The 19,661-nt window shown below is 36.0% G+C and overlaps 1 protein-coding gene across 4 annotated transcripts in view; it reads right to left on the bottom strand.

The window, feature by feature from the left end:
• Positions 1-19,661, bottom strand: part of RBBP8 (RB binding protein 8, endonuclease) — a 44,388-nt gene that overhangs the window by 8,218 nt on the left and 16,509 nt on the right. For all 4 annotated transcript variants that reach the window (XM_048289543.1, XM_048289544.1, XM_048289545.1 and 1 more), the window contains 13 exons: positions 18,992-19,034; positions 16,540-16,635; positions 14,337-14,449; positions 12,565-12,640; positions 9,350-9,519; positions 7,862-7,963; positions 7,071-7,168; positions 6,314-6,441; positions 4,501-5,386; positions 4,290-4,416; positions 2,307-2,407; positions 1,440-1,554; positions 359-511 (listed from right to left, as the gene is read on the bottom strand). In XM_048289543.1, the coding sequence (XP_048145500.1) occupies positions 359-511; positions 1,440-1,554; positions 2,307-2,407; positions 4,290-4,416; positions 4,501-5,386; positions 6,314-6,441; positions 7,071-7,168; positions 7,862-7,963; positions 9,350-9,519; positions 12,565-12,640; positions 14,337-14,449; positions 16,540-16,635; positions 18,992-19,034 (2,208 nt within the window). The remainder of the gene's footprint in view (positions 1-358; positions 512-1,439; positions 1,555-2,306; positions 2,408-4,289; positions 4,417-4,500; positions 5,387-6,313; positions 6,442-7,070; positions 7,169-7,861; positions 7,964-9,349; positions 9,520-12,564; positions 12,641-14,336; positions 14,450-16,539; positions 16,636-18,991; positions 19,035-19,661) is intronic.

Genomic DNA, 19,661 nt, shown 5'->3' with positions numbered 1-19,661 from the left:
CTGTAAAATCTTCAATAGAACCTAGAATAGTGAGAAGAAAGGAAGTAAATAACTGTAGCCAAAAACGCGTGTTTATTTTAAGAGTCACTTTGGTGTTCCACTGCTATGCCAATTTCCACTACACATTCCACATTTGTGTGGTGATAAATGAACTACCAAAAAAATGTTCATATTGCTTTATGTTATGTAACATAACATAAAGCAATTACGTAACAAGTAATCAACTTTACCATAAATTTATGAAAAAAAGAACTGGTGATTAATTTGGCATATTTGTTCCTAAAGAACAGAGTCTGATTTCAAATCAACTCTTGTAGTTTAAGTAAGCTAATAAAGACAAAACCAAATTATATCCCACTCTTTAGTTTCTTGCTTGCTGCTGTTATTCCCTTATCCTGCTCTTCATCATGAAGAGTTTCTTTTTCATCACATGCAGAAGGACTATCCTCTGGTAGGCAGGATTCATATTCTTCATGGCTCGTCTGATCAAACATATCTGTTATTTCTCCTCCTGTTATTAAAAGCATAAAGAGCATCCAAATCAATGTCTCAATGATCTTCATTAAGAAATTGCATTTTCACTAAATGTGTACCAAAAGACTTAATATTTACTTCCTGCTCCAGTACCAATTAACTCAACAACAGCTATACTTTTATTCTTTCTGCAAATTCTCTGTCAATGTTTTAAATGTGGCCAGTGCTCATTTATTTTTCAGGTATCTTGGATCCCATTTCTAAAATCTGATTAACTGCTAAATCATTGTGAAGTACCTTTAACCTTAATACTGGATATGTGAAATTCTTCCTCTTGTAATTATGGACTTATCCAAGCAGAAGGAAATACTTTCTGTGGTAGGAAATAGACACTGCCCCGCAGCCATGATTCACCACATACCACACATTAAAAGTGATATAAACACATTTGGATTTTTTTAAACATACGAGTTCTATTTATATATCATTAAAAATGAAATTAGCCTTCCCATACAAAGTCTGATGTGATTACATAGAAAACTTTCAAAGCTGTTTGCTGCAAGAGCGATTGTTGCAGGTGAGATCAGAACTGTTACATGGTTAAGTATTTCACCCTTTAAGCACTGTAAAGGAATAGCTACTGGCTCTCTAAGCACAAATCCTATCATTTTTTGGATCTATGTTAAAAAAAACCAACCTCAAAACCCACCACCAATTCTTCTAGGAAACAGACTGATCTGTGTAACATAAAAATACATCACCACTTTTTTACTGCAACCATTTTCTACTATCTAGTCATACAGGAAAAAAATGCCCTTTTACTCTTTCCTCCTCCTCCTCCTCAAAAAAAAAAAAAAAAAAAAAAAAAAAAAAAAACCCCAAAAAAACTCCAACAAACCCCCAAAACCCCACCATACTACAAAAAAGCAAACCAAAGAGAAGAAAAGAGAAAAAAAAAGTCTTACTTGGACTGCTTTCCTGATTTTGCTCTTGATTTTTCATTTTTAATAGCACACTGTCACTAACATATGTATAATCCATATCAACAACTTCCCCTCCAACTCTGGTCTGAGAACCACCCTAGAAGAAAAAAAAGCAAACATGACAAATGCACCCAGAAGCAACTGGTGTAGTCAGTGCTGTGTATCTGAAACACTTTCACAGCAGTTACTGGCTTCTTTTCAGACACTGATTTACTTTTTTTCCTGCAGTAATGTCTGCACAATAAAGATGTAAAACCTAGTAAGAGAATAACGTGTTTTGAAATTTAAGTGTGGAAGCATTTATCTGGTGAGCAAGAACAGCCTTAGAAAATTTCACGTTAAATTCTAAAAAGATAGAAATTAACCATGAAACGTACAGAAGTTAAAGACTGGTCAAATTAAAAGATTTTAAGATAGCCTTTAAGTGAGAGAGACAAAACAAACAGAAACGTTAGGAAAATTCTCAGAGATCCTAATAACCAACTTGCACCCAACTCAAAAAAGGTAATAGTACTGGCACATTTTCTATTACTTAACATAAAGAGATATCATACTGAACATTTTCACAGGAAAAACAATGAGATTTAGAAAGTTTTTTTGTCTTAAAAGAAACTCAAAACCACCTCCAAAAAGCATCCCTTTCATAGTGTGAATATGCCTGCTGAGTTTATAAAGTACAACTAAACAGTGGAAATGTTTTAGGATAACTGTAGCATGAACAAACACCAAATGAGCCCAACTCAGAATTTGTTACAGAGTGGGTTTGGTCTGCCCAGAGCAATGCTCATGATACTACTTTGCAGGCTTTTTCAACATCATAGAACAAGCAGACTTATTATAAAAGTTCACCTTTGTATCAATCACAGTAATGTCCATTTTGTACTGTGAAAGGTCAGCTCCTGGGTCTATGCTCCACTGGAAGTTTTCTAAAGAGGGTTTATCTTTCAGGTCTGTATGCACAGAATATGAGAAAAAAAGACAAATAATCAGAATCAAACTCTGCCAGAAGCATCTGATCCCCTGGTTGTCCTGTATGTGCCACATTATGGCACTCAAGGTGATCTGCTCCCTAACTTTCCTGGTCTCCTGGGTCAGGCTGACAAGGCCTGTAGCTCCCTGGATCCTCACTCCAGCCCTTCCTGAGGATGGATGCCACATTTGTTCACCGCCAGTCAACTGGGACCTCCCTGGTTATCCAGGATTGCTGATAAATGATGGTAAGTGGCTCACTGAGCACTTCTGCCAGCTCTCTCAGTACCCTCATGTGGGTCTCATCTGGCCCCATAGACTTCTGTGTGTCTAAGTGTTGCAGCAGGTCACTGACAATTTCCCCTTGGATTATGGGGGCTTCACTCTGCACCCTGTTCCAGTCTTCCAGCTCAGGGGTTGGGTACCCTGAGAACAACTCGTCTTACTATTTAAAGATTTAGGCAAAGAATGCACTAAGTACCTCAGCCTTTTCCTCATCCTTTGTCCCTGTATTTCCCCCATATGCAATAAAGTATGGATATTCTCCTTAGCCCTCCTTTTGTTGCTGATGGATTTATAGAAACATTTTTTATTGTCTTTTATGGCAGTAGCCAGATTAAGCTCCAGTTGGGCTTTGGCCATTCTTATTTTCTTCCTATGTAACCTCACAACATCCTTGTAGTTCTCCTGAGCTGTCTGCCCCCTCTTCCAAAGGTCATAAACTCTTTCTTTAGCTCTGAGTTCCAGCCAATGCTCTGCTCAGTCACGCTGGCCTTCTTTCCCACTAGCTCATCTTTCAGCACATGGGGCAGCCTGTTCCTACACCTTTAAGATTTCCTTCTTGAAGAATGTCCAGACTTCCTGAACTCCTCTGCCCTTCAGGACTGCTTCAGGACCAGTCAACTGGTCTCCTAAACAGGCCAAAGTCTGCCCCGTGAAAGTTCAAAGTAGCAGTTCTGCTACCTCCCACTTCTTAATTCTCAATTGAAAACTCTACCATTTTGTGACTGTCACAGTAAAGATGGCCCCCACCATCACTTTACCTACCAGTCCTTCTCTGCTGACAAACAACAGTTCCAGTGGGTGCCTTCCCTAGCTGGGTCACTATTGACATTAGATCGACAATACAAAAGTCACGTCTAAGGAAAGAGTACAAAAGTGTCTGGTCGTCGTTCCAAAGATGCCTCTTGATTTATCTCTGAGGGGAATATTTACATTCCAAGCTACACGGCCACACCAACTACTGACAAGTATCTCTTAAGTTCATAATGCAAGTATTTCTAAATAAAGTATGCAGTGTAACAATTTGGCTAAGCAGTACAGAAGCTTTGATTCTACAATCCTAGTTCCAAAAAATTAGTTTTCCAACTGGGAGCACTTAAGAGGAAAGAAGACACAAGTTCTAGAAAGAGTATATGACAGCCTGTGTTCATTATCCCTAAAGGTACAAATTGCTTTACCAGATCATTAGGAAAAAAGAAAAATATTAACAAAAAGACTTATGCTTACACTTGAGTAGTTATCAAGTATTTGATATAGATAGTTTAAACACAAAGAGATTTTATTATTATACTGCAACAAATAACAATGCTAACTAAACGAGAAAGAAAAAGATTCACAGCCTGTTGAGTGTACACCGGAATACCAATAATATATTTATTATACAGGGGCAAAAGTATGCCAGGAAGATACAGACTGTAAATGCTGGGGGGATCTTGAGAAATCCCAAATAGAATATGACTGAGTTAGAAGCAGAACAAAGGGATTAAAGAGGAAGAAAGGAAGATATTAAAAATTCTATTCAACCAGAGCATAGGCTGAGGGGGTAAGGAGGCGGTAAAAGGAACATTTTCATCAAGTTACCTTGCTCATTTTGCTGTGCTTTACTTTTTGATAGTCTACAAGGGTTTGGCTGAAGTACAGATGCTGGTTCAGACTCTCCATGTCCTGTCCTTGTTTTCTTTCTATTTGGTACATGGCCACTGGCAACCTAACAACATATTGCAATTTTACTATTTCCCAAAACTTAAATATAATACTTCAAAGGAGAAGAAAGAGAGTCAGAAAAGCATACCTTTACATCATCAAAAAGTTCCTCTGTCTCTGCAGAACTTGGCAGTGGTGCAAATTTGAAGGGAGGAACTTCTTCTTTCATTTGGATCTGGTTTTTCTTATCAGAGAATGTTTTTCCCAGCATTGCCTCTTGTACATAGGATTCCTCTTGTAAATCTCTGCCAAAAAAACAGCTCTCGTTGTTGGCATTTTGAACGGATGATGAACCTTCAGGAATGGTCTTCCCTATGTGTGAAAAAATGTCCTGCAAAGTCACTTGCTTCAGTCTATTTTTACATGTCTCCTCACTTCCATGTTTTTTCTCTTGACCACGAACTCCAGAGAAGCGATCAGACAGATCCAAGGGCTTATCAGCTGTATGTTCCCCATTAATCTGCTGAGCATCGGATCGGAATGGCACAGAGTTCTCTTTGTTGAATGATGTTTTCTCACAGCTAACTGCACGATCATCTTCAGCTTTCTTTCTCTTAGCACACCTGCCTTCTAGCTGCTTCTGGTATGCGAGAAGGACATCGCTCTTGACCACCTCATTTTTAGCTGTGCAGGTGTTTCCAACACAGGCTACAGCCTCATTAGCATTCTTTTTCACAACCATTTGCCTATGGACAGAGGCCTGGCTGATAACTGAGTTGATTTCTGTCCCAAGATTCAGCGGTGCAACAAAAGCAACATCTTCAGATTTTGATCTACTTTTATGACACCTGGAACTGGATGGATTGTTGAAGAGGTTGGTTTTGAGATGAGGCTTCAATCCTGAATCTAAAATACAAGGAGCATGACCTGTACTTGAGTTGTTCTTCATACTGCTAGAAGCTCCAAAAACAGGAGACGCTACCCGAGAATCCCAGTCATCACATGGTGGAGTGTTATGAGATGGATCTGAAATACTGAATACAATGAGACATGAGAGATTTTCTGGGGTACAGAAGATGGAAGGAGAGAAAGCGATATAAAAAAAATACGTGTTCCCCATTGCTGATTTGCTTTAAAGCTTGTGAGCTGAAAACAGAAGGAAAAACAAAAATGAACCTATTCTAGGGATAGATACTGTTGCACTTAGAGCTGTGAAAGGCAAACAAAACACAGATCTTGTCCTTCATTTTGGTGTGTGGTGTGAAATTCTGTTACATGTTCAACTGAGAATCAAGGACAGTTAAGCCTGCCTAAGTATCTCTTCTACCCAAGGACTCCCTACCTTTCAGTGCACTGAAAAGGAAGAAAGTGAGAATGGTTGCAATAAAAGCCTGTTTAGGTTCTTGTATAGATCTTAAAACCATGACAACAGATTCTCAAACCTTCTGCAAGTGAAGGAAAAAAGTGCAAGCTTTCAGGTGCTGCTTTTCACCTGTCATCAATAAAACATACATTCAAGATGACAAACTGGGCCAAAAAAATCTTCAGTTTAGATCACAATATCCTGAGGAGAGTGGGAAGGGCAACAGTCTATTGGTCTGACACTAACCAGAGCAATATGATCCTTTTTGCATTCCAGCTCCAGACCCACTATCCACAGGGTTACAGGCCTCAGAAGATATTTTGCAATAATGAGAAGTTAGGAAAGGAGGGACTGTGTACACAAAGAAGAAGCCCAAATCAGAAGTTTGTGAATTAAGTAAAAGTCTACAGGTTTTGCATTCTATCAGTTTCTTTGCTTCTCATGTTATTTACTTGAAAGAAACCCCTCTGATATGAAAACATTTATTTCCATGTCTATACCTTTAAAGTAAAATGCCACAAGGTTTGAAATTCTACAAAAACCAGAACTTCTATAAGTCTGCTTAAAATAATACTATTATAACTGAGTGGAAACACACCCTAAATTGTTGTCATCATTTCTTGATTCTGAAGCTGGATGTTTTCTTGAGTCTTCAGACTGCATGCCCTCTGAGGCCTGGCTCATAACTGTATTAGTGAGGGGAAGATTCAGTACACTCTGGGACTCCTTGCAAGCGGTGAAGGAAAACAAAGAAAAGAAGTGTGAGAAGATACTGGAATTAAAATTAGAAATATGCTTCGTTGGCACATAAATACTCTGAAAACCCATTCAAATCGAAACATTCAAAGCTCTGAAAAATAATAAAAGCTAAGAGATTAAATTTGGACCAGCAGCTTTAAAGAAATCTTATTGAAATTGAAAAGATTCATTCATAGGCATGGACACAAAATATTCTGTATACTGTAATTTTCATTGTAGTTAACAATCAAAAACATCAAATAACCTCACCTGAGTCACCAACCAGTCTCATTGCCAAGAAATATTTTTCAGTGTCTTAGACTTGATTACTGCACAAAGGGAATTTAGCAGAGCCAAGGATTTAGATCACTGTGCCAACAAAACTTGAAAAGAGGAACCATGTCTCTACCTTCCTCCTCAAACCCTCCAGACAGGTCAGCATAGTTATATCTCTTCTTGCTAAAGCAAGTCAATAAAAACTGTGCAAAAGCAAACCAAAGCAAGCTTACTGGAACTCAGAATACTTTTACAGAGTTTTAATGCAAAAGAGAAAAATAATGGTTTTGAAAACACCTGGCCCAAAAAACTGGTTATGTAAGAAATTTGGGAATACTTACAGATTCCTCTTCCACACTAAGTCCAATTGTTTCTGCGACGACTGCAGCCAAGTTAAAAGTTGGCTTTGGAACAGGGTATCCTCCCACCCTTGGTTTATCTTTGTGAGTAGAAAGATCACAGTAAGTTGCATAAACATTATAGTATGTTGCTCGACTCACAGAGATGGTACAAACACAGAACTAAAAAGATCACACATTAAAACTGGCATTTATGGAAATAGTTTGATCTCTGTCAGATAAAAATCGTATCTGGAAGTGGTAAGTGGCAAAAGAATTTCTGATGAGAGCAAACTGCTGTATCAGCACAGAGAAATGTGTGTCCAATTTGAATACAGCACCCCAAAATTAAAAGCCATTGCAAAAGTTGCTTTTCACACTCCCAGTCCAGGGCACAAGTAGTCTGATAAAAGCATGTAGAACAGAGATAATGTGTATTTATAATAAAATGCTCGTCTTGCATATTTCCTAACTGACAGTCACCATTATTTCTCATGAGTTTTTATTAGAAAAACAAATAGATGAGTTTCCCTTCTTTGAGGGATTTAACATTACTCAGTTCATTAAACTGGGGCAAGATAGTAAGATTGGAAAGCACAAGAAGAGCAACCACCACAACCCTGACTTGCATGAATAATTCCATCCTGATTCTCACAGTCACTAAAGAATTTTAAAAGGTTTGCAGTTTATTAGATTTCTTTGTTAAAGAAAGGTTAGAGAGATGAAACCTCAGTTTTACGATATTTTTGCCTTATTTTGAATGATATTAGGACTAAATCTATTAATACACTTACTTGGAACAGGGGACAATTGTGGATCACAGGTGTCTGCCACTAGTATCTCTCCTCCATGGTGAGTGTTCATTTGTGTGGAAAAGAGTGGAAATTTTCCAAACTCTAGGAGATGTAGAAACATTTTCACATGGTGAAATTAGGTATCCTGTTGTGATAATCTTGTGTAGATACCCATAACGACCCTGATCTTAAAAGCAGTTGAATGCTGGTTTTAATATGTCAGTAGATCCAGCAATCTAAGCACGTCTGATAATTTGTGGCAGTGATACGTCAGAATAAAAATAAAAAGATAAATATTTCATATTAATCCTTTTTCTCACAAATATGATCTCAGCCAGTCAGCCCTAAAAGAATACTAACACAAAATGACACCACCATCTATACTGACCCCATAAAAATAGTTATTCAAGCTGAATTTGACCTGTTAATAGGGCAATGAAACTACTGAAGAGTAAACCATCCAAGGCAACAATGTTCTGCTTAGCTCAGGTAATACAAAGGTGAAAAACCTGAGATCTAAATTATGACAGACATATGCCATGTAGCCCTTTCTACCTTGACAACCAACAGCTTTTCACAGCCATTAACTATGATAGGTATTTACACCATTTCTTACATATTATACTTTGGATTAGTTTAGTAACTCCATTTTTTTAATACAGAAAATGGAGAGAGACAGGTATGCTTAGAAAAGAGAAACTTCACAGCACTAAAAATTTCAAATGCAAAATAGAGGGCATGAATAACCAGCCCACCCTTTTCATCCCACAGTTATCCTATTTTTATTCCTGGAAAGAGGCTTTTAGTCAAGACTTATATTTAGATGTATTTTTTTAATGCCACAAGATAAATTAACCTGAATTATAGTATTTCCTGCCTATCAATAAAACACAAGCACAAGGTTCCTTATTTCACAAAAATAGTTCTTGTAGTTAAAATATATTAGAGTTATTTCTATGACATTACAGAACAAAGTCTGGAAATTAAACGCACACAATACTTCTGAACTCAAGACAAAACAAATGCAAACAGTGTAGAATACAGACAAAGAGAGATCATGTAGGTCTCACAGTTTCAGAAACATTAGTTGCAGAATAACTTCAGAATGTGGCAAAACATTTGTTTCACTCTCCGCTAGGTGGTGACATTGCTGCGTGCACAAGTCAAACCTGAACAGATGCTTTTCCAGCCAATTTGCACTTACAGAACAAATATAGGCTGGAAAACGCTTACATTTGCACATGCATGTGGAGGAATAAAAGTAAAATGCTGAGATAAGTTCTGAGCATATCGCTCATGTAACAGTTACTACTAAAGGCATTTTTCCCTGGACTCATGCATTATCGCACAAAAAGAGAAAAGGCAAATAAAAAAAACCCACAAGAGCTGGGGTTTTTTTTAGATTTTGCTCTTTGCAATCAAGTTTATACATCATCTTTCTCTTTAGCTCTTAGCATAATTAAAAAAACCAAAATAAAATACTCTTACCACTGTTGTTTTCCCTAAGTTCCAAATCTGGGGGTGTATGTTCTGTGTATCGGACGTGCTTATTCTCTTTTTTTCTTCTCATACGATTAACCATAGAAAATGAAGAAGTTAGAACTGGAGAATCTGGAATGATTCCTTTTTCTACCTCCACTGCTTGCTGCTTTTGCTCCCTGGAGACCAAATCAGGTGGTCAAATAAAACCCCAAGTCAGCAAGATGAAGTTTTCATTTCAGCAAGCAGGACAATCATATGGTTCAAGGATGCAACCATTTCGGAAATACAGCCACCTCAATAACATCACACTGTAAAAAAGTAATACTACAACCCAGTTTTTAGATACATCTAACAAAAAATTAACCATTGCTCCATCAAGCCCAAGAACGGCATACAACCCTAGCTCTTCACATTTGAAGTTAACATACAACTACTACACTATGGAAGCACTTCTTCCTGGAAGAAACTAGGTACTGTAGAGGTTATAGCTTGTCCTCTGAAGCAGGTGCCTCTTTAACAAAAGAATGCTGAAATGGATGGATCAGTGTCTCTCTCCCTGTATGGAAATCCCTGTATATCCTCACAATTTACAATCCTGAGACTGGCTGAGTGCTGGATAACATCAAGACTGTAGGTTCAATCCCTGGATGGGCCATTCACTTAGGAGTTGGACTTGATGACCCTTGTGGGTCCTTTCCAATTCAGAATATATTCAGTGATCTGGAAATACTGTCTTAAATACAAAACAAAGCTTTTGGAACATTTTAAGTAGTAATGAACAGCACTGTATTCAAAGCAATCCCTCTCCAAAGCACTGATGTTACCTCTAATTCACCTCAAAAAGGTCTTCAGCAAATAATGTAAAAATGCATACAAAACAAGTAATGTAAAATACAAGATGAGTCATGAAGTTTACGTTCTCTCACACTGTCAGCTCTAGCAGCCTCTTGGAGAGTCAGTATATAAAAATTAATGTAACAAATAACTATGTCTTTTCTCCCCAAAAACTATATCTAGACACAGCCAGGGAATAACAACAAAAAAGCACTGATTTTGGATCTTTGAACTTAAATAGTTTGTTTAGTACTTCATAAGGGGCTATCTGCCCTATGGAGGTGGCAGTGAGAAATGGAAGAGGAGGTAAAAGAAAAGCACACAGAAATCTAACTCAGCCTTCTTGATCATCTTCCTGCAGTTGCACTTTTCTTTTTGATTCTCAAGAGCAGACACGGGCCAAAAGATCATTTCCTAACTATAAAGAGGAAGATATAAGGTTTTGATCTAAGGGAAGAAGAGGAAATACAGATAAATTTTTGCTTGCATTGAAGTGAACCATAAGATCTTATATAAAATAAGGTAATAGAAAACTTTAAAAAGCTGTCTGTCTTGAGACAAAAAGCATTTTTGTAGTTAGGCTTTTTACCATGACTAACTTTGAACTCTTAATGACAAATATTGATGCACTGATGTTCTCAAGTCTTGACGAATCCTATTGTGTAATTTTGCAATTCCTCTTTTCTAGCACATTTACAAAGAAAGCAGTGGAAAACTGTATTATCTACTAGCAATATCTTAAGAAACAAATCAAAATAAACAACAGAGCAATATATTCATCAATTTACTTTGTAAATTTAAGTTAGCTGTTAGAGCTCTCTTTAAATTTACTGGCATATGTGGCCCTGTAAATTAACCTACAAAAAAAGTATTTTTCTGCACCTTACTTCCATACAAACCTACCTTCTACATACCATCACAGAAAAAAAACATCAAATGAAGCAGCTGCCACACATACTGTACATCATAACTATGTAATAAATAATTTCTGAATCATGGATTTATCTGAGAACCCAGAAGAGGTCTTTGCAGAAATTTCCTTGCTGTTTCCATCCACGCATAATGAAATCCTAATGTCATAAAGGATCAGATAATACAATTCTTCTACAATTTCACTGATTTCACTTTTATGGAGAATTCTCAAGAGTTTTATTCCCAATATAACTTTTATTCCCATTATAACTTGGTTACAAAATACAGAAGACTGCAAAAATCTCATTTCATATCATGCACTAGAAACATTCTGCTACTTTGCACCTACGATGTGATGACATTATATTGATCTAAGGTGCTAATTCTAAATAAAGTACCATGAGTATAGTTCAACCAAATGCAGTGACTGTATTAAAACTAGCAGCACCACCCTTGTAAAAAACTGTTTATCCACTCAACTCTGCACTCATTTGAACAATCACCTAACATACAGAGAAAATAACTTAGCGTTACATTGGTCATTGCCAGCTTTCCTACATTGGCCAAATATTTTTAGTGGAAGATGGGGCCTTAAAGTATGTTACTCCAAGAAGATTAAATACATACAGAAAAAGAAAGGACAATTAAGGTGCAAAGATGGGAGACAAACCAAGAAATACAAAGGAGTAGGACTACAGTCATTCTGAACTGAACTCTAGTTGTTTTACTCCTCTACCGAAGTTGAATTCTAACAGAGACAAGAAAAAAGCCACATGCATAAAAAACCTTCCATATTAAGTCCACACATCCTGTCCCATTTCTCCCAGGCATGTACACAACTTATCACAGATGGGCAAAAGTGAGATAAGTTTCAGATGATGTCAGACCATAAGAAGAAAGAAACACTACCTCTGCCTTGCACAGTACACCACATTCACATATTAACCACAACATTAGATGGCATATTCTTACTACATCAGATTAAAATTTCAATTTGTAGCTCATTATTTTTATGTTTTGTTTTCAAAATTTACTATAGTTTTTTTCTTTTAAAACTGCAAAATTATAATAAGCTTATTTAAAAAATGTATTGCAAAATCTTGGAACTTTTTGACTATTTAAACAACTACTTTTCTGAAGTCTTAGCCTAGGAGGAAACAACTGGTAAAGAAGCAACCAAGGAATAACAGTATGAGACATAAGGCTTTGCTATACACTGTGATCAGAAGTCAAACAAAATTTCTATGATAAATTTACTTCTCCCAGTTTAAAAAAAGATGCACATAGTTAAAAGGAAACAAAACTCTGCACAATAGAAAGAAACTGGGCTTATGTTATTATAGTGGCACTAGGTTATCTTTTCACAGTCTATCAGAAAAGAGGAAATAAGATTTAAACACTTAAAAGCTGATATTTATATTCCCAGACATTTCTACAGAGGAATGGGAGAATATCCAAAACAACCCAAAACTTACTCTATCTCCTTCTGTAATTGATGGAACTGTTCAGTTAACTTTTTATTCTCATCCTGTAAGTTGTTTTTTTCATTCACTGAAATTTATAGAAAAAAAGAGGGGAAAAAAAATCAATGCACACATGTTAGCATTATAATCTTGTCAGGTCCTTTAAGGAAACAGAACTAATTGTAAAATGTAATACCATACACGTTCTCTATTGTTTACAAAAAGGAAGTTTCAAGCTAGTCATTAAAAAAGTTGTAAAATGACGTGTTAGAAAAGGCAGAGACGGCACAATTACTGTATCACATTGTTAGTTCTACACAATCATTAATTACTTTTGTCCATGTACACACAAGTGAAACTGTGTTGTAAGGATGAGTGAATTGCTCACTTGTCTCCATGGACAAAATCGTTTCCTTAGGCTAAAGATAACCTACCAAGTACAAAGCAATTTGAATTTGGTTTTAGCCACTAAAGCAAACAGCTAATTGGAGAGAAGGAAAAAAAACCCACCAGCAATTTCTTCAAAATCACTTAAATATTTTGGAAATCAAGAGAGCCCACTCAGAACTTTTTCATTTTACTTTTCCTAATTGCGAACTAATCCCGTCTTTACTTCACACAAACTTATTGCAACACCATTCAGCCTTCCTTCCATGTTGTCTCAAACTAGTGTAGTGATAGCTCCCAACTTTTCTGCTCACTTTAATTTTTATGTTCATGTTCTTATTTTGTTGTTGTCTATTTTGCCTCTAGATTCCTCAACTGATCTTTTTCATCGTTACATAGCTCTCAACCCAAACTCATGGGAGCCTGCTGTTGTGTCAGACAGTTCAAGAAGATTTGTACCTAATATGCATCACCCTGATTTTTAAGGTTCAGAGCTTTAAATAAAGATTGGCTGTACCCTGTTTGCTGTTCATCGTTAAACTCAAAATTCAGAATATTTTTATAAAAATGCTCAATTTAGAAGTCCTTGAAACACTGAAGTATTTTGTATTAGCACAGAACCTAATATTTCCATAATTTAATTAAGCACTGAAAAGCTACTTTTTGTCTGGTGTTTCCCTGAATGTCTGCTTATTCTTGACCAAGCAAGACAACTAAATTATACAAAATAATTAATGGCAAAGATACCATTAACATTTTAAAATTCTGTCCTGTATTATTCTGCACTTTATACAATCAATCTTTCCAAACTCTTTGAGCACATTTGTGTCCTGCTTGTGTATCACCTGGAACAAACAGTTTAATTTGTCTCATATGTTCTACTTCTTGGTTTCAAAATGAGCTGGCTACAAGCCACCTGGTGTAAAGCTATTTTTTTGTGGCCTCAGCTGGTTATGTGACAGTTATGAGTTTACTGCAGTCAAAGTCCAAGACCCACTAACTACAGGACAGAAGATGGACCCACTTCTGTCTGAACTTGATACTTTGCCATCACCAGTTCCTTTTGAAGTCAGGCTTTTCTTAGGAAAGCTGGCAATCATTCTAGCTGTAGAAATAAACAGAAGCAGTCACATTTTATCTAAAGTAGCTACTTTACAGTGTAAGATTTTCCACGTCAGTTCACTTTCAGTATCAGCACTCCAATCTAAGAAGGTGGGTCAAATGACTAGTCGCTGGTATGTTACATATTTTCAGACTGTACAGTTAAGTATCCCCCACCTGAACTTCTTGGGCTTACTAAACATACCACATATAAATTATATCAAGTTACAGGAATTACTGGAGAACTAGTTTACAAAATAGCATGTTTTGTCTTCAGACTTGGGGATAAAACTCACTAAGTTCAGTAATAAGTTTGAGGTTCTGCTGCCGGATATTTTCAAACTCTTGCTGCTTCTTTCTCATATGTTCTTCGGTTACAGCACAACGATCACATAACCCCGCTCTTAACCTACAATAAAATTAAGAGAAAAGGTCCCTCTGTTAAAAAAATATTGCCATGCATCAAGCAGATATCAATGTGTAACAGACTTTTTGAACAATGAAAAATGAAAACCAGAAAACTTCTGACAGCTATGCAGAACACCACTAAGTACTGTGGTTTTATATGTTCACATAGCAATGTTTTGAGATTTCTGAATGATCTAATACTACATGCTCTAACATTTGCATAAATGATTATAGGTACTGGATACTTCTAAAAGAACATGCATTACTCTATTTAATAAAGTGGAGCATGCTACACTTTGCCACTGAATGCCTTTGTGAGGTGTCCTACTATGAATACTGTCAGATATAAATCACCATTCATTTTAAGTAAAGTTCATTCAAGAAAATACAAATAAGCAAATCAGTAAACAGAATTACTATTGCATCTAAGAAGGATATGTAGTGTCATTAAGCTAAACAATCAAATAAAAAGGACAAATAGTAAGTTCACTCTATAACAAACGCCAAGCAAATGTGAAACCCTTTATCTAAGCACCCATGATTAGAAGTGGATCCAAATGTTCATGAGAGGCATTGACTCCACTGTCTCTAATGGTTTAGATCAGCTGTTTAAAACACATCCATGATCAGAAAAGGACTTGTTAGAATCACTCCATCTTACCTGACACATTCATTCATGCAATGAAATATGTGTTCATTTTATAGGTGATAAACTGAATGCATTTATTTCTGGTACACAGCAAAAAGCTAACAGTATTACCAAAGTGAAAATGAGACTCGCTTTTGCGTGCTAAATAAAAAACCAGTTAGTCAAGAGTTCTGCATTGCTGCTGCTACTACGTCAAGTATTAAAACACCCCAACTAAACAAACTATATAAGCTTCCAATTTCACAGCGGAATATTGGAAGTAAAAGCCATACTGGTTTATTGGTGTTTTAATATTGTGGAATTATGGTAAGAGTAAAATACTGAAATGCCTCTTCATACTAGCTTATCTGAACGTGTAATAAACACAGTATTACAACTTCCTTGTATTAAATCAGTTGAAATACTTTTTTTGTTTTCCACAATGTGAGCAATTAATCTACTAAGGGATTAGAAAAGTTCACCCACACCATGAATGTCTCTCTACTTACATGGTGTGAAAGTTTATTACCTGCATGGCTACAAGCTTTTCACAGAGAAATGCCTTTCACAGAGAAATGGAGTTGAAAGTAAAAGAAGAGTATCACAGCTTTAAAATTCAAGGTAACACAGGAATGCTTGAAAACCATTTACTATGTAATGATCTCCTGTTGCCAGAAAACTTCTGAGAGCCTATTAACAGCAAATTTAACATACACTTTCCAAAACAGGTACAGTTTTTAAAGATGAAAAAATGCACTGTAATTTCATGTCTATTAGTTTTGTTTTGCTGTACCAGATTAAACAGGAACAATCAAGGAAAAGGCAGAATGGATCAAAAGGCGAGGAGAACACCAAAGTACAAAAGAAGGTAACAGATGGAACCTGTGATTAAATTTAGGTAAAACAGGCAATTGGTAAAAAAGACCCCATCAAATCTGAAACATTTCCTAGTGAGTGATTTCATTAGTTCCACAACATATTATAGCCTTTGGGTTTTGTACTTGCATTACATCTTGATCAATATAAAATTTAACTCTACAAAGATGGATACAGAAGAAGGCACCTGAAAATGTCTGTTTGCCTTCCAAGATGCTCTATTTCAACTTCCATTGACCTTAACTGAACTAAACAAGCTAAGCACTTTGAAAATAACAATATAACAGAAATTGTTATTTATTTATATTTATTATTTATTTTATATTTAGTTATATATATGAGACAGATAAATAAATATATATGCTATATATTTATTGATTGTCCTTCAGTCAGAAAAATGCAAATTCTATACCTTTCTCTGTAACACACTATTTGGATTGCATTAGAAAAGGACTGGCTTACTGAAAAAAAAAAAAAAAATCAATAATGCCACACCAAAACATAATAAACTCAACTTGCAAAGTATCCAGAGCTACTCTGTAAGAGCAAAATACAGCAAACTCAAAAGCTAGAAGACACTACTTCACCTGTCTTCTAAAACCTTGATAGTGTCATGAAGTGCTTTTTGCTGTTCTCTGAGCTGTTGGTTCTTGGTATAGAACTCTTCAAGCCTCTCTGCATCCCTGAAATGAAAAAGAAGAAAAATTATTTCTAATTGTAGCAATTACTTTTTCACTAGAGAATTTTCTCTGGCATGTTCCTTTCATATCCTTGGGAAATGTTATTATCATCAGCACAAATATTAAGTTGAAGATAAATGAAGCAAGTGTTTCTGATTAATAATAATTTACAAATGACAGAGGAAAGATGCAGCTAGTTTCCAATTCATAATACAGGTGGTCTTCTGTTAAGTCTGATTTTTGCTCAAGTAAAAACTAGAATTCATGACAGTCAAGACATAAAAGCTAACAATGTTCAAACAACAATTTCAGAGAACAAACTCCAAAATTTCTCTCACACTTTACTGTGTTGTGGAGCTGTTGGGTATCTAATGGGAGCTTTGACAATCAGGTCATTTTGGTCTTGTCTTACCAATGAGTGAATTCTGCAGCGTGGCAAACCACATTAGGTTTGGAAATCTCTGAAAAGTCTTTAGATCCATTAGAAGTTTACTTCCTCAAGAAGAAATTCTCTATAGAGCATGTATTCCCATAATATGAATAAGGAGAAAAGAAGTCTCTTTCCAAAACCCTCAGAAGCAGATGATCTTGTGGAAAATACCTTCTTTAAAAACCAAAACTAATTAAATAACAAAGAATATTTTCTCCTTAAAAGAGCTAAGAAAAAGCAGTAACATTAACTTCCCAATTTTAGCTCCCTTTCACTTTTATTATCAGATCACACCACCTCTTCAAGATGCAAACACGGTATGAGTGACAAGCACACAATTATTTTCTAAGAGGAAATTAATGCTCAGTAAAAGATAAGCAACTGAATCTGTGTAATATGACAATGACTAACTTCCGAGAAATTCCCAGCTCTTCTTTTCACCGTGGAATCCTTTGTACATATCCATGAAAGCAGTTGTTTGTTTTCAGTGTGCCTGAGATGGATTATTTGTGGAAGTCATGAAATTGGCTCATGAAAAGCTGTTAAGCACACACACATACACACACCAGGAAATGAAAACATATTTACTAACTTGTTGATACAATCCCTTTACACAAACATACTTTTAAATTGGCACTATCCCTTTAACAAATGTTTAGCCAACCACATTTTGATATTGCTGGCATTACAGTAGTACAAGAAACTAGCAATCATGGGTCATAAAGTGAATGGGACAGCTGGAAGTTTTTAGTGTACAATCACAAGCATATCTGATTAACCCTTAAATTTAAGTACAGATGCTTTATGTTTCTGTACTACCACACAGACCAACATAGGCCATTCCAACTGCATATTCAACCTATAAACCAGGTACATGCAAACAGCATGAGGGACTATTTAAGGCTTGTACTTTTACTTGGGGAGGACAACATGTTAAAGTTCTGTTACCACAGTTCACTAACCAAGTACAGCCAAGCCATGGAAAAATCTGAAGTCTGACGAAAGCAGGCTGTATTTTCCTGATGTTTAGGACACTAAAAAAAAAACCAACAAAAAACTAAAACCACAAAAAATCCCCTCATTTTTTGTGTTTACGCCATTCAGAGGAGGCTTAAAATAGCAAATTTAAAAATCTTCTCTAGTTAACTCTAAGTCATTCTATGGCATTAAGTCATTTGCAATAAATAAGTAAGACATTAATGTACACTAATACTATATGCCTTGCACCTAAACCCTCTGAAATGTCCCAGGTAAAATGACAGAAGGAACTAGGCTGTTGGCTGGGGTTTTTTCCTCAAAATTCCAGTGCACCTGATAAACACAACAGACATTTTTGGTTATGAAGGCACTGCATAATGGCTGGTCCCTGACCTAGAGTTTACAAGTCATTAGCTCCAACGCTGGAGTGGGATACAAAATAAGGTGCTCATTGTCAGATGATAATCAAGTTTGAAATACTAAACCTCAGGTATTCAGACGAAGCAAGGAGAACAAGACCTCCTATGTGACAGAACTGTATCTACAATGTGGCAGTTGTAGAAAGATTCCAACAAACAATGATTAACCTATTTGGTATTTGTTCAGTGACAACGTGGATAATATTTCTCATGTAGAAAACTGACTGATCAATTTAAGATTCCAGAACATGGAAGAATTTATGATACACCAGGCTAATAACAAAACCAAGAGATAATTTCATCATTTCAGATTAAAAATTAGCAACTACTTAATTTATAAATTATATTTAAGAAATAACACACCCTGTAAAGAGCTCCGTACATCTTCAGATGACTTCAGCTGAATTATTAAAGTGAGCAGTTTTTTGTACACATCTAAAGGAAGAATCCATGAAATCTTACAAGAATTGTAGCTCATTAATGGGACTCTGACTGTCCTTCAATAAATTAGATCATTAGGATGAATACTTACAAGCATCTTTCCTTTTTCAACTTAGATATTTTCAGCTGTAAGCCTGAAAAATAGAAAGAAGAAATTACATGCTATAGAATTCTGATTTTAAAAAATGTGAGAGACAATAAATTAACTCTGCCACTGTCATCTGCAAAGAGAGATAAAAAATGTCACTAATCTGGAGAGAAAAGGGTTCATTCTGGACTTTTTGAGTGTGTTCTACAGGATCTTGGAAACAAATACAGTCATTGTGATCTCCAGGAAATAAGGACTTCTTAAACAAACACACAGATTACCACTTATACAGGTATAAAAACACATTTGTGAAATAACCACACGTGAATAGCCAGCACTGCCAATATACTTTCATTGACTATTCCCACATAAATGACATAAAATATGTTCTTCATGCACATAAATTCATAATACTACACTGGAAATGAAGCATCCAATCACTGAACTGAGAAATGCTTTACGGTGTATATGCGTAAGGGAAACACTAAAAATATGTGATTCAAGGCTTTAAAGCACAGAAGGACAACATCCTTCATTGGAGATGTGCTACAAGACACTCTCAGTCAACGCTTCTTTGGAAGATCTGAAGGTGAATTAAGGAATATTTCATCTGTGGTTTTTCTCCCACTAATAGTTCCACACTTCTAACCATACACTCTGTGCAGAAGTAAAA

This window comes from Corvus hawaiiensis, chromosome 30 (genome assembly GCF_020740725.1).
Source record: "Corvus hawaiiensis isolate bCorHaw1 chromosome 30, bCorHaw1.pri.cur, whole genome shotgun sequence".
Classification (NCBI taxonomy): domain Eukaryota; kingdom Metazoa; phylum Chordata; class Aves; order Passeriformes; family Corvidae; genus Corvus; species Corvus hawaiiensis.
The sequence above is the reverse complement of the archived record's forward strand: the minus strand, read 5'-3'. Positions and strand labels throughout refer to the sequence as shown.